The sequence below is a fragment of the Channa argus genome, chromosome 4, assembly GCF_033026475.1.
Source record: "Channa argus isolate prfri chromosome 4, Channa argus male v1.0, whole genome shotgun sequence".
NCBI lineage: Eukaryota > Metazoa > Chordata > Actinopteri > Anabantiformes > Channidae > Channa > Channa argus.
This window is the reverse complement of record NC_090200.1, coordinates 10361675-10376252: the sequence shown is the minus strand read 5'-3', so window position 1 is coordinate 10376252 and position 14578 is coordinate 10361675. Positions and strand designations below refer to the sequence as shown.

The 14578-nt window shown below is 41.2% G+C and overlaps 1 protein-coding gene across 3 annotated transcripts in view; it reads right to left on the bottom strand.

The window, feature by feature from the left end:
* LOC137125772 (A disintegrin and metalloproteinase with thrombospondin motifs 20) overlaps positions 1-14058 on the bottom strand; it is a 70522-nt gene extending 56464 nt beyond the window's left edge. For 2 of the 3 annotated variants that reach the window (XR_010914203.1, XM_067501753.1), the window contains exons 1-3: positions 13617-14058; positions 13070-13431; positions 9091-9259 (exon numbers count right to left, since the gene is read on the bottom strand). Coding sequence is in view for 1 of the 3 variants with exons in the window: in XM_067501753.1 (XP_067357854.1) it covers positions 9091-9259; positions 13070-13431; positions 13617-13707 (622 nt within the window). In the remaining 2 variants the exon portion in view is untranslated. Of the gene's footprint in view, positions 1-1219; positions 1252-9090; positions 9260-13069; positions 13432-13616 lie in introns of those variants that run through there. The other variant, XM_067501754.1, reaches the window with a different exon arrangement.
* Between the last annotated feature and the right edge of the window lie 520 nt (positions 14059-14578).

Here is a 14578-nt window from a genome sequence, read left to right as displayed (position 1 = left end):
GACTGTACATAAGTTACATGTTTCCCGGATTCTTCAGCAGTTGTAGATTTATGGGAGAGTGGTAAAAAGAAAAAATGTAAAAATTAAATCTCAGCTAGGGTTTGTCTGAAATGATTCGGACTCTGAAGTGGAAGATGTGTGATTAAACAAAACCTGAGCTTCTTGCCCATCTAGACACTATGACTTGTAAAGTAACCTTGGCTGCAGTTGTTAAGTCTTTTTGTAAATATTTGTAAAATAAAACTAATTAAATTAACGATGATTCAATGTTGTAAAAAACAAAGCTTTCAAGAGTGATGATTTTTTTCTACATTATACATATGATCTGAATGTCAGTCAATATCATTCACTTAGCATTTCATTTATTTCCATTGCTTTTTTTGTGTCGAAAAGGGCCATTTAAAGACTATGTAGTGCAGCATACAGGTCACTGTGCAGTCTATGCAAGTACTGTCACATGTGATACTGTGAAAGAAAGATTGCTTGCAGTAACTTCTGTTAGCTCAGGTACTGTAATAAAAGATGGACTTAGCCAGCTACTAGACAAAGTGCCAAATACAAGCAGGAGGAATGAATACAAAACCGTGCAAAAACACAGCATGGCAAATGCAAATGCATAATCTTGGATTTCTTTGACAATTTCCCACTCCATTACAACTAAATTGCACTGTACAAATCTTTCCAGATAGTCAGACAGGGAAAGATTGTGTGTAACTGTTCAGGTAGGGAAACATTTTTAAGAAAAAAGGAAAGAAAACTTTTCAAGCGACGTCCCCAGTGGACATGCGAGCCAGACCGTGACTCCCTGGCAGAATGGCCCACAGCTCTTGCCATCGTGAGCTGCAGCTCCATGCTAGTGCCAGCAACCAAGTCAGTGCCAAGCCCGTCTGTGCCCATGCACACAGCCTGGGTAGCTGGGCCAGAGCAGAGCTTTGTATTTCCAGGGAAAGTCTCTCTGGGGCCAAACTCACTACACTAAACCCCTTAAACAGACTCATCATTGCAGACAGTCTAACATCAAAGGGATTATCAATGCACCAAAGAGTATGTACATCTACAGAGCAAATGAGTGTGTGATGAAAAAAAAAAGAGGAGGAGGTGAAAATATGATCTTTGTTATAATAGCCTTTGAATCAGTGCAGATTAGCCACACACAACCTTTTCCAAATCGCCTTACGTGCAAAATCCCCCTCTCACTAGGTAGTGAGCTGCTACTTACATCATGAGGAGACAGGGTTGACTTTCCTGACCCTGTGGACAAATAAGAGGGATGATATCACCCACCAGGCACTAAATCAGCATCACCAAACACATATATCCTTAGAACTGATTACAAAACATCAGTGTGTAATATACTGAACTTCTTTTTGCACAAGCAACAATTCCCAGCTCAATTCTATGAAACTGATTTCCAGCAGTTCTTCATAACTGAGAACAATAAAGTGATCCCTGCACAGCATGGGCGTAATCATAATCATTTCTAAATGTTGTAATTCTGTTGGCTCTACTATGCACATAACTCAAACTGACTCACTTTTCTGCTCCAACACTTACTTGACTTGTACACTTTACAAAAATCTTTTTTTATTATTGTGTCAAAAGATTGATTATCTTTTGACACAACGATAAAACATAAAATATGAGGAAAGATGTTTATCTATTAAGCAACATTTCAGGTGGGGTTGAATGTAGGTATGTTAAGACTTTGTTTATGCATTTCTTTTTACATTTCTTTAATAAACATCAATGGATAGATGCATTTTTATGCCTACATATGCACTCTATGTTTGAAACTATTTATTTACATCCATCCTCTTTAAAAGAATCTGACTGAGATTTTAATCTAGATTAAAGAGCCTTTTGGCTATGCTTTGGTTTTCTGTCGAAAGTATCAGTGCTAAGAGCCCAACAATGAGAAACACACATATCATTGTTGAACTAATTAACATTCTTTACAATGGCCAACTGAGTCCTACTCCCTGGGTGCCACTTAAATAGACAGTATACCTTACACTGAGCATTTGCTTCAATTCAACGTCAGTCACTGCGCAGCTCAGGAGAAAAAATTGTTGAAACTCTTGCAAACAGGGTCACAATTAAGTGCAATTCTGTGGCAAGACACAAAGAAGCAAAAGTAGCTCATTGTTGCTGCTGAAGAAGCCTTTTTAAAGTGAAGTGGCATTTGACCTCACTAGAAGGTAGTGGGCTTTGTACACTTATTAAGCTGCTTTCACACATGTGCTGCCACCCTGAACTTCTGTAGACTTTACCCTGGGGACCTGCATGTGAAAACGCAAATGTCTGAGTCAGACAGCCTGGACATTAACATTAACAACACTGGACATTAATTGCCTGGACCTGCTACACTGGACACTGCCTGGTGTTCATATGTGAAAAGGGCAATTTTCAGAGGGCAATTTTCAGTCCATGCAGGAGACGAACAATGTGTCCAGAGTAAGCAAATTGTCTAAGAAGAGACAAAACACTACTTATGAATCTGGAACCATCGAGTGTATGATGTTGCCAGGATTAAACTAAACTCACTCATTCACTTTTAGGAATAAATTAATCAAAACATACTAAAGATTAAAGTTATTGAATTAGGCAATAATAAAAACCCTGTGAGGACCTGAATTTCTTCACTAATCTAATGCCTAGTTCACATACGAACTCCTGACAAAGTTAGGAGGCTTCAGCCTTGGACATTGTCTGGAGTGGTCGAGGAAAAACCGTCTTCGTCCGTGAATATCAGCTCGATTTCCATGCGCGATCAGCATGCACGGGAGGCATGACAGGGTCGAAAAATTGGGAAACTGTTTTGTTTACAGCACAATGGAGCAATGCGTCTAATAAAAAGGGACAGAGCAGCACACAAGCTCACACACATAATACGAACATTGTACTGGGAGGCTCGAAGGATGAATGTCGGCAGTGTCATTTGTATTCACACGTACACCCTCTCCTGACTCAGCCAGGGTAATTTCAGAATTCTAGAGCATGTGTGAAAAGGGCTTAAGAAGCTGCACATTACCTTAGGTTGCTGTTTTAATAATAGATTTGTTTAACTGGAACTTGCATTAGCATCAGTATACACCATCCTGATTGGGTGATTGTGATTTTCAGGGCATATCACGTGGGTTTTTTGGTTTCATAGATCCAATTCATTAAAGTCTGATGGTTTCTATCAGAGACCACAAGAATGTGGCAAACAGTTAAAGGCATTTGATCTGTACTATCAAAAACCAATAGTAAGTAAGGAAAAGTAAGAGTTGTAAAAGCATTGATCAGTAATGAAGAAGAATATGCTCTCTGATTTCTTCAGGGACATTAGAAAGAGCAGCTCCAGACCCATCTGTTTAGACTTGCCTTTGAATGTTTGTCAAAAACAAAAGTCACATCATCTTGCGACTTTTTGACATCTGCCCTGAAAAGGTGCTATACTGTATGAGAGATTGTAATTTAGTTGTTCCAAAAATATTTTGCCTTAAAACAACTAAAGCATTTCTGCAGTTCTGATTGATGTCTGACCATGATAAACAGCCAGAGCCACAGGCAATGACACTGATGTTTCCACTGTCTCTTCCCAGTCTACCTCCGTGGGGAACTGTCGCTCACCTGTCACCCCATCTCACCCCTGACTGTCAGCCATGCCACCATGCAGTCAGTCGGTGTCACTCAATTTGCTATAACCATTCTAATCAGCAGCCCCCTGTTAAGAATGCCCTGACAGTGGACAGTGACAGAAAATAGACCCAGCTGGAATCTGTCACAGTGAACTCCCGAGACAACATAACACATTGGGTTCAATGGGGTTGAGGCCTCAGGGTAGGCAGACACATGGTAGCTATTAAAGTTAAAAACTGTCTATAACTGCCTCACCCTGTTTGGGTCAGAATATCGGTTATCATAAAATCAAATGACAATGACAGTGCAAAGGACCATAATATTGTATGAATGCAATATCTCTCCTAAAAGGCAACGATGGCACAGAGCAGGACGCCATGCGGAAAAACCTACATAACAACTACACATTGGCTCAAGGGTTGGAGCCGGTGCAACATAACACGTTTCAATTAACAAAGCACTGTAATTATTTTCTTAAAATTCCAAAAAAAGCCATTCAAACTGGCCAAAGACAATGGAAATTCAGATTTTCTATGCATATCAATATGGGGTGAGTGGGTGAGAAAGCTTTTTTAGAAAGCAGGTGTAAAAGCAGCAAGGCGGGCATTGGGAGCTTGAAAGATGGCTGGGGTCTCTGCCAAGGTCTGAAGCAAGACCGACAGGCACATGCAGTGCAGGCCAGGACTGCTCAATCATAAGATGAGAGAAACTTCTTTTTCCATTGCGCTGCACTGCTCGGTTAGGAATTCCCAATACTCAGTGAGATACTTTGTGCACTGACAGGCCAGCGAGTTGACATTCACTTCTGACAGATACAGACAAAACCTCACAAGCAAATCAAATCTATGCATGCACACAAAGGCCTAAAACAAACTTGTAGTTTGGCAACAATAGGCATTTCATGGAATGGGGGAGGTTTGGTTTGCCCAGGGGGCATGAGGGCACAGAGCAAGCTTAAGCCTTTTGGAAAAGCTAGACCCTAATGGCAAGGGAGCAATCGGTGCCTGTCCATCACACCCTGCCTGGCCACTTTTCCTGACCCCTGTCAAGAGTTGGAGTTAAGAGGTGAGCCTTACACACACAAACTGTAGCTTCAAATGAGTCCCAGGAAGCAAGCCGATGGGCCCAATAACCGTGCAACTGCAGGAGGTGAAACTTTCAAGGTCCCCTCCACCCATCCAGTGAGTGACTCCAAACAAAGAGAAGTGAGGTTACAATCAACAAGTGCATCCATTCACATAAGCGCCCAGGGAAAGCAGGCACTGATTCAAGCCGGCTAGTTCAAACCCCATGTGGGGGAAAGCATTATTCTATGTAAATGAACTCATTGACCAAAAATCTGATGCTAGCAATTGAACTACCATGTATACACAGTGGGCACCAAGGGGGGAATCCTATACAATGATTGTGGTGAGGGTCAAGGGGCACAGATACTATGTGTGCCAAGTATTGCCAAATCAAAGCCAGTCACTTTGCTGACCAGCTTTCCTCAGTTAGCCATCAAGAAATCAAATGAAACGCTTGTAAGGAAACACTGGAAGATTAGTGTTTGGGTTTTCAGCTGCTAATGTTTGCTGTCAAACAGTCTTTATTCAATTCACCGTATCTAATTCAGAGAAAATATGACACCCCATAGCCTGAGACTCGTAGCCAAAGACTGTGATATAGTGACAGTGCACAGCTGTCCTTCTGAGTATAGGGAAGAGAATTAGAGAAGAATCTGCCCGTATCTGTAGCCACCCTCATCTTTGTCGCTATCTCTATTGAAGGATGATGGAGGGACTCACATGCAAGCTCAAAGACAGATACCTTGTAGAATGTAAAGGTCGGAGCCATGTTGTGATTTGAGCTTCTTCCCCAAGGGGTTTTTAAAAGCCAGGACCAGGCACAAGAAGGTACTCTGTGACTTTGAAACATTAATCACCCACTCTGCAGCTATCTACTCCAGAAGTATTCTAAACAGCGGGGAAGCCACCCAGGCTGGCTGAAAGAAAATGTTCTGTGTTTCTGGCTCTGTCAATCAGCGAGCCTTATTTCACCAACTACTTTTACACCTTAGATTCATAGTGTTAATCCAAAATTGCTTTTAAAATGTTTGTAAAATTCACATCCATTCAACAGCACACACTCTCTAATGCTGTGGTGCTTTACCAACAGGGCATAATGCACATAGTGCAGGAAGGCATCTAAAGACACCTATGACCGCTGAAATAACAGAGCATTATTTCCATCAAGGTAACACTTTAAAAGCCCTTGTCATTCTGACACCTCACAGCGACAATATATAAGTGACAGCACATATATGAAAATGTCAAGTAGTTGTATGTGTCAGAGATGGCATGTTCGAAAGAGAAAACAAAACTTAATCTTTGTTAAATTTAAGTAGAAACATAGCCTTCCTCTCCTTTCAACACATCTTTTCAAAGGTGTGCAGAGACTGCACAAAACTGCTGAAGTTATTTAAAGAAGTCCTAGTTCCAACATTGTCTATAGCACATTAAGAAAGCAATACGCAACTTCAAATCTGATGGAAAGCTTGTCTCACTACACACATCTTTCTGCTGATATGCATTTTGTTTCCTGCATGTCTGCTTAAAACACAACTCGTTTCATCTTTGGCATTTAAAAGATGTTTTCTAACACTCTAAACTCCTTATAGTCCCAACACTGCCAAACGTCTCAGCACTCAAACTCTCTGAAGAGTCATAATTTACAATGGTGGAACTAGGTACCAAATTCAGCGTGCTCAGCAGCCACTATTATAAAGAGCTAAAAACAGAACTCTTGTGCAACTATCTATGCACTTAAATAAAACTAATAATATCAAAACTCATCTGTTCTTGCACTTGCATCTCATGAAACAAAAACACTTTCTGACAGACCAGGAGAGAGTGCTTTTACAGTATAGCTCCCTAAGAAGAGGAGATACTTATAAAGGAATATGCTCCGTGCTGACACCACAGGTTCTTGGATTTTTTATTTATATCATGACATTCTGATTATCTACCTTCCTGTAAATCTCATTCTGTTACTGATATTCTAAAAAGAGAAACTAACCCCTGACTAAAAGTGTGCCTAGCTAAATTTAGTACAATTCAATTAAACAGCCCGACAATAAATGTACGTATGATAAACATGTTATCGTAAAGACTTTTGAGATGCTGATTTCCCTCTATGGTCATTTTGGATGCTGAAGCTTGTGGTATAATTGCTTCTTATATTTTAGAGTTTGAGAAAAAATAAAACACCTATAGTGTATGCGAATAATTAACTTGCAGCTCACATTTATATAAGTATAATCTTTACACTAATCTTAAGAGACCACATTTAGTTTGATTAGAGACTCTTCATAATGTGACACTGAGAAATGCTGACGAGCCAGTTATCTTCACCAAAATCCAATAATAACTTGGTGAGACTTTTTACGTATTTTTTACACTAAAAGCTCAATCCAGCTTTGCTTTAAGGACTGGGTACAAATTTCAATTTTAATTCCAAAAATACTGCGTCTAAAAGATCTATGTCTTCCTATAGACCCCTTATTTTTCTCCCAGCAATTAGGCTGTGGTTAGGAGCTCCATATTTAGATAATAATTTAGTGTTATAAGAGAATGAAAAAGAGAGAGTCTTTGGAGACAGACAAACTGTAGAGACAATGTGTAAAGAGAAAGGAAGAGCTACAATGACAAGACTACAGTATCCACAGCTGCACTTTTGTCAAAGACTTTAGCCTACATAGTACTTCTAAAACCAAGAGACAAATGTCCAAATACAAGACCAAGAGCAACATCTATGAATGTTTTGCAAGCGAATGACACGTGCCAAGTCGGTGTTTATATCTAACCTGACTAGTACCAACGTGTACTGCACTCCTTCCCATAAAAAGACAAGACAGTCCTGTTAGTCTTGGCTCAGCGTGGCCTTCAAAGAGCCCATTTATCGCCTCATCTGGAGAGGGGCCTATCTGATAAAGTGGAGGACTGCAGCCTGGGACACCTCACAGTCCTAACCCAGCCCACTGGTTCCTTTAATCCCACTGCTCATTGTTTACTTGTTGCCCTTTGATAAAGCCCTAGAGGTGTTTGATTCATATACGCATGTTCTTTTCTCCTCTGCTGTAAACTGAAAGAGTACAGATCAATGGGTCTTGGCTTGTTCCTTTAGTGGAAAGTGTTCCGCACATTGATTTGGGATGAGTTTTTACACCAATGCCGTTCCTGCCGCAACACTCCCATTTTTGTCAGAGCTTGGCACAGGCACCAAGGGCACCAAGGGTCACCTTAGAGGGGTGGGATTCGAACCCATGGCCTTCTGAATCGCAATGCTCTACCGCTGAGTCACCAGGCCCCCTTGTAAATTGAAAGAGTTTATAATCATGGTGTATCCAAGTAGGTTTTAAATATTAACTGACCAAGACATAATATGTTGGAGATTTTTTAGAGCAATACTTGCACCTTTACTTGATAGTTGAGTTTGTGTACTTCTAGCATCTGTGTAGCTACAGTTTGCTCACAGTGGCCAAGCTTACTTTTGTCCTTCATAACATTATTAAGACCAGTAGTATAACGCTGTGGCTGATTGGTGTAAAACTTTATTGAACGATAATGACTGTTCCTTAAACATCAGAAGTTAGGAGGTATTCACCGAGCCTAGGCTCACCATGTTCTTGAGCGAGAGTATATTTAAAGGTACTTCTGAGTGGGGGTTGAGAGGCCCTCCAGATTTCTCAGTCTCTGTTTGCCACACACACACTGACTTATTGTAAGGGCAAAGCATATTAAGGAGGTATTGGCCTGTGCTCATCAGGTCAGTCCAAGTTCTTTAAACTGCCGCCGTACACAATGGCCACCACCAAGTGACAATAGCTGGGTTCAGACAACAAGCAATTCAAGAGTTCTTCACATAAAAGATTTATTGCATCACACAACAAAGGCCGCCCACGGAGGTCCCCATGAGGACAACTCCAAGGCCTTCCATCATGGTGAACTCTACTTTGCCACCCTGCTTTCTCATGAGGGCCTCTCTACCACCCAAAGGCCTCTACCATAAAAATTCAAAAGAAACTAGGCGGACTTTCAAGCTGCCTCCCAAGCAGAAACCCTCTGCACTTCTTTTCATTGCAACTACAAACTAAAAAGTAATTATTCCTTCCCTCTAAGCTCCTGTCACAGAACTGGGACTGAATGCCCCAACAGAACATGAGTGAAAACACCAGACAGTGTTGGAGAGCATTTTGCTTAATTAAGTTGCGGAGTTTGCAGTAACACCCCTTAATCAAGGCTGTTTGGGAATCCTGCAAGCCAAACATCGTGACTGAGTACAATTTACATTTTAGCACAGTGTTAGTTAGTGCTAGTCATGAATGAGAGAGTGAATGCAGGTCAGCAGAAGGTAAACGACTATAATGTCTGACACAGACAGACAGTGGTTAAATACAGCATAGTTATGGAGTCTACAGTCTGTTACCTGAGGCGGCACAGGTATCTGTGCTGTTGACGGTGTTGAGAATGTTCCTCTTTCTCTCATGTCGATAGACAAGATGAGGTTTGTTGTGTTCTTCAATATATTCCTCCCCCACAGCATTTAAAAGAGGCTCCAAGAAGTATTCACCACGTTGTGTCGTAAAAGTTCCAATCTAGAGAAGTAGCAAAAGAGATGTTATTGATGGATTTGGTTTGAAGCAAGCACTTGCATGTGTGCATATGGCACTATATAAGTGTAAGCTCTGTTTACAGATTGGGGCAAAAAGGTCGAGGTGTAATTGCAGTCATTCTGTTTTGCCCTTGAGCACCACTGTGCACATTGTGCCCATTTTGAAAAGGCTCTGTTCTTTGACAAATGCACATTAAATAACCATGCTTAGAGTCTCTGTTTGTAACAGAGACATTTCAAGCCTTTTATACATTTACTGATGCTCAATTAACTCTTGATCATTCAGTAAACTATTTCAAACTTGTATGCACTGACTGCTACATTGGTGTGCTCATAACTGTGAAAATGCATTTCCCCTCACAGCCTGGCACTGGGAGGACTGACATCATCATACATGGACAGAGCTGCTGACAGAGGAATGCTAATATTGATTTGGCAGCTCAGTCGCTCACAAAGCTTCTTTGCTCACTCAGCCATGAGGCACAATGGTGTTTGTATGGTTATTTCATACGCACACTTAAACAGGATATTAGACATTGGAATGTTTTCTTTAAGACAGAATTACTCAATAACCATCACCAAAGTGACAGACAGTTGACAGAGGAAAACATACAAATCGGAAATAAAAAAGTACAAAGTAAATAAACTGTGTATGTACCCTTCCTCTACACCTTGCAAAGTGAGAAGGATACATACTTCCTCAAAAGCGCTACAGGGCTTAAGTACTTGGTGTGTCCAGTGCTGCAGTGTACTGAGCTTGTGGAACCAGAGGCCATCTCCACCACAACTTGCAACATCAACGTCTTTGCAATGGCAGCACATGCGGCAAGTAATTCTAAAAATCTGTCAAAAAATCGACAGAACAAGTGTAGAAAGTAAAGGGAATGTACTGAACATCCACACTTAGGTATTGACCTGAGTAATGTTGAAACATGTACTCACCATAGCTGACGTTGGTTGAAGTTTTTTAATATTAGTATATGATGTGACACTGCACTGCAGGTCCAACATAGGTAAAAACTCAAAATAAAAATGTAATTCAGGGCTTTTTTCCTTGATCCAGAACCTATGATGGAGCCCATCTGAGCACATATTAAGAAAATCCAGGGAAACAGTTGCCATAGATAATCTATCACAAACAGGGACACATTCATTCTTTCCTATGGACAACCAAAGGTCCCATTGCCATGTTATGCCATGTTACCATGTTATTGCCATGTAATGGAATGGCAAATCTTTAGAATGTGTGAGTAAGGTGACCTAACCAAAATATACAACTATAAAACACTTTGGTGGATCAAAAGTGCCATTTTCCAGTCAACCTTGAATCAAACTGTCAATCTTTCATGTGCACAATACACACTACAATTACTGTTGAAGTGCTGTTGTAAATGCATTGGATGATTTATACAGTGAAACAACTGGCAGATGCTTATAAGCACCTTGTAAATCACAATGTATGGTTAACTCTCAATTAGATGATTATGGTGGAGCCTTTCTAAATTTCTCATGTGACAATAATAGAAGTCTGAACAGACAAATGCTCTTTTTAGTCAGTGGAGGGGGCAGTGTTCCAGGGTTTCTCAGCATTAGCTCAGCAGCAAAATTGGCAAAAGTTTGGCCAGACATAATGGTGGCTGTTCAGTAGTGGGTGCTGAACTGGACCTTCGAACCGAGGGACTCCTATTTGAAGTACGGTCAAACTCATGACATGGTGGGAATGACTGTTGGCACACATCTGTTTTATTAAATCTCACAAAGACACTCTCAAATCCTGAGGCTTCTGAGTCACCCAAAAGCGTTGTACAGTTGTAGTCAATCTGTAAAGTTAAATAGGACATAAAGGTGTCATGAGCCTGATCTTTACACAGAGCTACATCACTTGGTGTTGGAATGAAGATGGCCCTATTTCTCAGGACAGGCTGACTCACCACACACTTCTATTATGTGAATGAACAGAGAGAGTGAGCTCCTTCAGGAACTAACATTTCCCACGGTATGAGCAATTCTTAAGTTCCCCATGACCTTCATTGGCAGTTGTCTCTTTTCTGCCTGTCACAGCTCACTTTGAAAAGGCCAAAAGCTTCTCAACCCCGCCCCCATGATACCCCCTGGGGATAGCTTTGAGCAACTGTGGACAAAGAGAAACCTGCTTTTTTTCTAGAATGACCACTTTGTTTTAGGGCTTAATTATTCTTTAATGACCTCATCTCAACAAAATGTGCCTGGCCATTAAGCCCTAGCGATCACACACGGGCACATTTATGACCCGATAGCCTCGGGTGCAGAGTCCATTGTCTTGTCATTCTCAATGAGTGATGATGCAGATAAACAACGGAGACTGCATGTTGAAAAAGGATGTCAACATGTTTGGATAAGCCAGTCATACATCAAAGTTGGGCAGAGGGGCAATTGAAAGCTTATTACCCTGATAGCAGCATTAGACACCATGTCTTAAACTGCTATGCAAACACAACAAAACACATAATGTGGTGGTCTGTTTGAACGGGAGTAATCCTTCAGAAGACATGATAAAAAATCAATAATATAATTATGTCAAGTTGCAACATGAGTGCAATCACTACGGCATGTGTTGTGTGCTAGTTAAAAAGCCTGAGCTGGTACCTATTCTGCAACATGCTATCCTGGTGCTGTACACAGTGCACTTAACTAAAATAAGGATTATGACATTGATAGGGGTTGTGACGGGAGGCAGAATTCAAGGCTATGGTCGACCTTGTCTGTGTTGTAATGAGCCGAACACCCCACCACCCACAATCCAGCTGGCGCGACTGAGGTCAACCCTGTGCCCCTGCAACACTAACCTCATGTGACCCATGAAGTCAAGCCCTTCAACAGTTATCATATTCTCTGACACAAGAATCGGCAAATTAAATGACTTTGGCATCAGGACTCTCATTGCAGGAGAGGGATGTAAACTAATTATTACCTAGCAAGCAGCTGTTTTACTGTCATTAGCAACAGATCTCATTATTATTTTCCCCATGAATCTATAATTTCATTAGCTTAAAGAAAGTAAATGAAAACTCCCATCACATGTTCTCAGGACCCTGAATGTTTTTGTCCTACCAACAGTTTCACAAATATGTTAATTTTATTTAATTGAGCTGGAATCATCAAAATGTTTAGCATTTTTCCTTGATATAGACCTAAATTATTAACACCTTTATTAGCCCTTTCAAATTTTCAGATAGCCTATTTGCATAACAGTCTAATTGTTTTGTTATGCTGGCACACTATTACACCTTTGAGTTTTTTTTTTTGTTTTGTTTTGTTTTTGTAGTACTAAAAAGTGAATGGTAAAGTAAAGAAATGAACTTGGCAGTAAATCACTGCACACAGATATGTATATATGGATATACTACAGATACTTTGTTGATCTCTGGAGGAAAACTCTGTCTCTCTGTTTGTCACCACTCCACAGTCGGTCTACAAAAAAAAAACAACCCTCGCTGGAGGTGATCCAGGCTGTGTTTTGTGCACTTTGCCAGGGAGGATGCTTGCTGTCACGTCAACCGCCCTTTACTACACCGTCCTGATGCCCCGACACCACCGTACAATAGCAGCATCACCCAACACCAGGCAGTATGTTGCAGAGCTCCGTGCTCTCCTCCTCAGTGACGTTAGTCCAGTAACACTTACTCGTGTTACATTCTAGCACATTTCCCTTAAGCTGCAATTTATGGGGTGCGTGCATGGATGAAAGCCTTTGCAATAAGGAACGCGCAGAACTGTTTGCATCCCACATTAAAAGTGAAAAGTTATTACTCACAAGGCCAGTGCACAGGCTGAACACTGCAGGGTATACGCTGTTGGCGTTGACGTGTCCGCGGAAAAAGCAGTGCCGCATATCGCTCGGGTCATGCGAGTGGGAGTCCGTCTCGTTCCTCTGTTCCGCTCCCAAATGTGTCACCGTGTAAGATGGAGCTATGAAGCCGGAGTCGGCGGTCAGATTGAGATGAAAGCGTTCCCCGAATGCATCAATCCTGTAGTGAACCTGTAAACCCGAAAGGTCATCATTTAAACTTCTCCGCCTCCTTCTATAGTGCAGGTTGTGGGGAAACGATTCTCCGAAGTCATTCACACGGAGCGGGGTGATGATTTCATACGATGACAGCTGCTTAATGAAACTTTCTGCAAAAAAAGTCACAGAATGTTGTAATTCAGAAATGAAGTAGCGGCGTTTGCACCAATCCGTCAATGCAATGCATGCGGCTACAGACGGACAGCCCTACTGTGCAACACGCATCCTAATCAAATATAATAGACAAATGGTAAAACACCTTCCACCTTACTCATAAATCAAAGAAAAACGCTACCTTGTTTCGGGTGCAATCGGTATTGCAAAGTTCCCTGGACAATTGCTGACAGATGACACATGAGTCCAACCACCCAGATTGTAAACTGCATGATTTCCTCTGCGGAAAAAGCCAGATTGTCGTCTCCAAGGCAGTACCCTCTGGCAACCCCGAGCGGTTGCCCACTTTCCCTCTACTTTTCCCCGGCTTGTCAACGGCAACAAGTCGTGGGATCCGCGGAGGCTCTCTGCAGCGCAAGTCTTGCAAAGTGCACTGGCCTCATCGCATTGCTAAACGTGCATCCACTACCCTCTATAAACACTAACAATTTAAGACACATTCATCCCTCTGACAAAAAAAAATAAAAAATTAGCTGCTTAATGTAAACTAGAGTCTATACTGAAACGAGGAATCAGTGCCAAGTACGCTTTCCCTTAACCATCCCTAGAACACCCCATGCACCCTAAGCACTCATCAGCTGCAAAGCAACGCCCCTTTTGGCTCCCGAGCCAATGGTGAGGGCTCCTCGGCCACCAAACATGGGGCAAGCTTTTAAAACGCTGTCTAGAAAGTCTATAAATCAACTACAAAATCAGTCATAACGTAAACATCAACCACAACAATCATCCTCATTTCAGAGTTTTAAGTTACTCATCGTCAGTAATTGTGCCAATTGTTTGTAAACACACACATTTAAAGAAAAACGTCTTTACATTTTTTTTTCAGAGTGCCCCATATTATATAATATGTAATAGGGTATTTTTATAGAGACTTGTGATGTGCCCGAGTTTTTCAATTATAATTTAGTTTGCATTTGTTTACAGAAAGAAAGTAAGACTAAATTGTTGAGGGACATATTAATATTCTAGGTTAATATTTTGGCCACGTTAAAATAGATGCTTTGTGATTTTTCAAGATAGTCTTAACACAAGACTGAAGTGCCTATATGTGACAATAGGTCTTGCCTCTTTAAACTGTTTTTG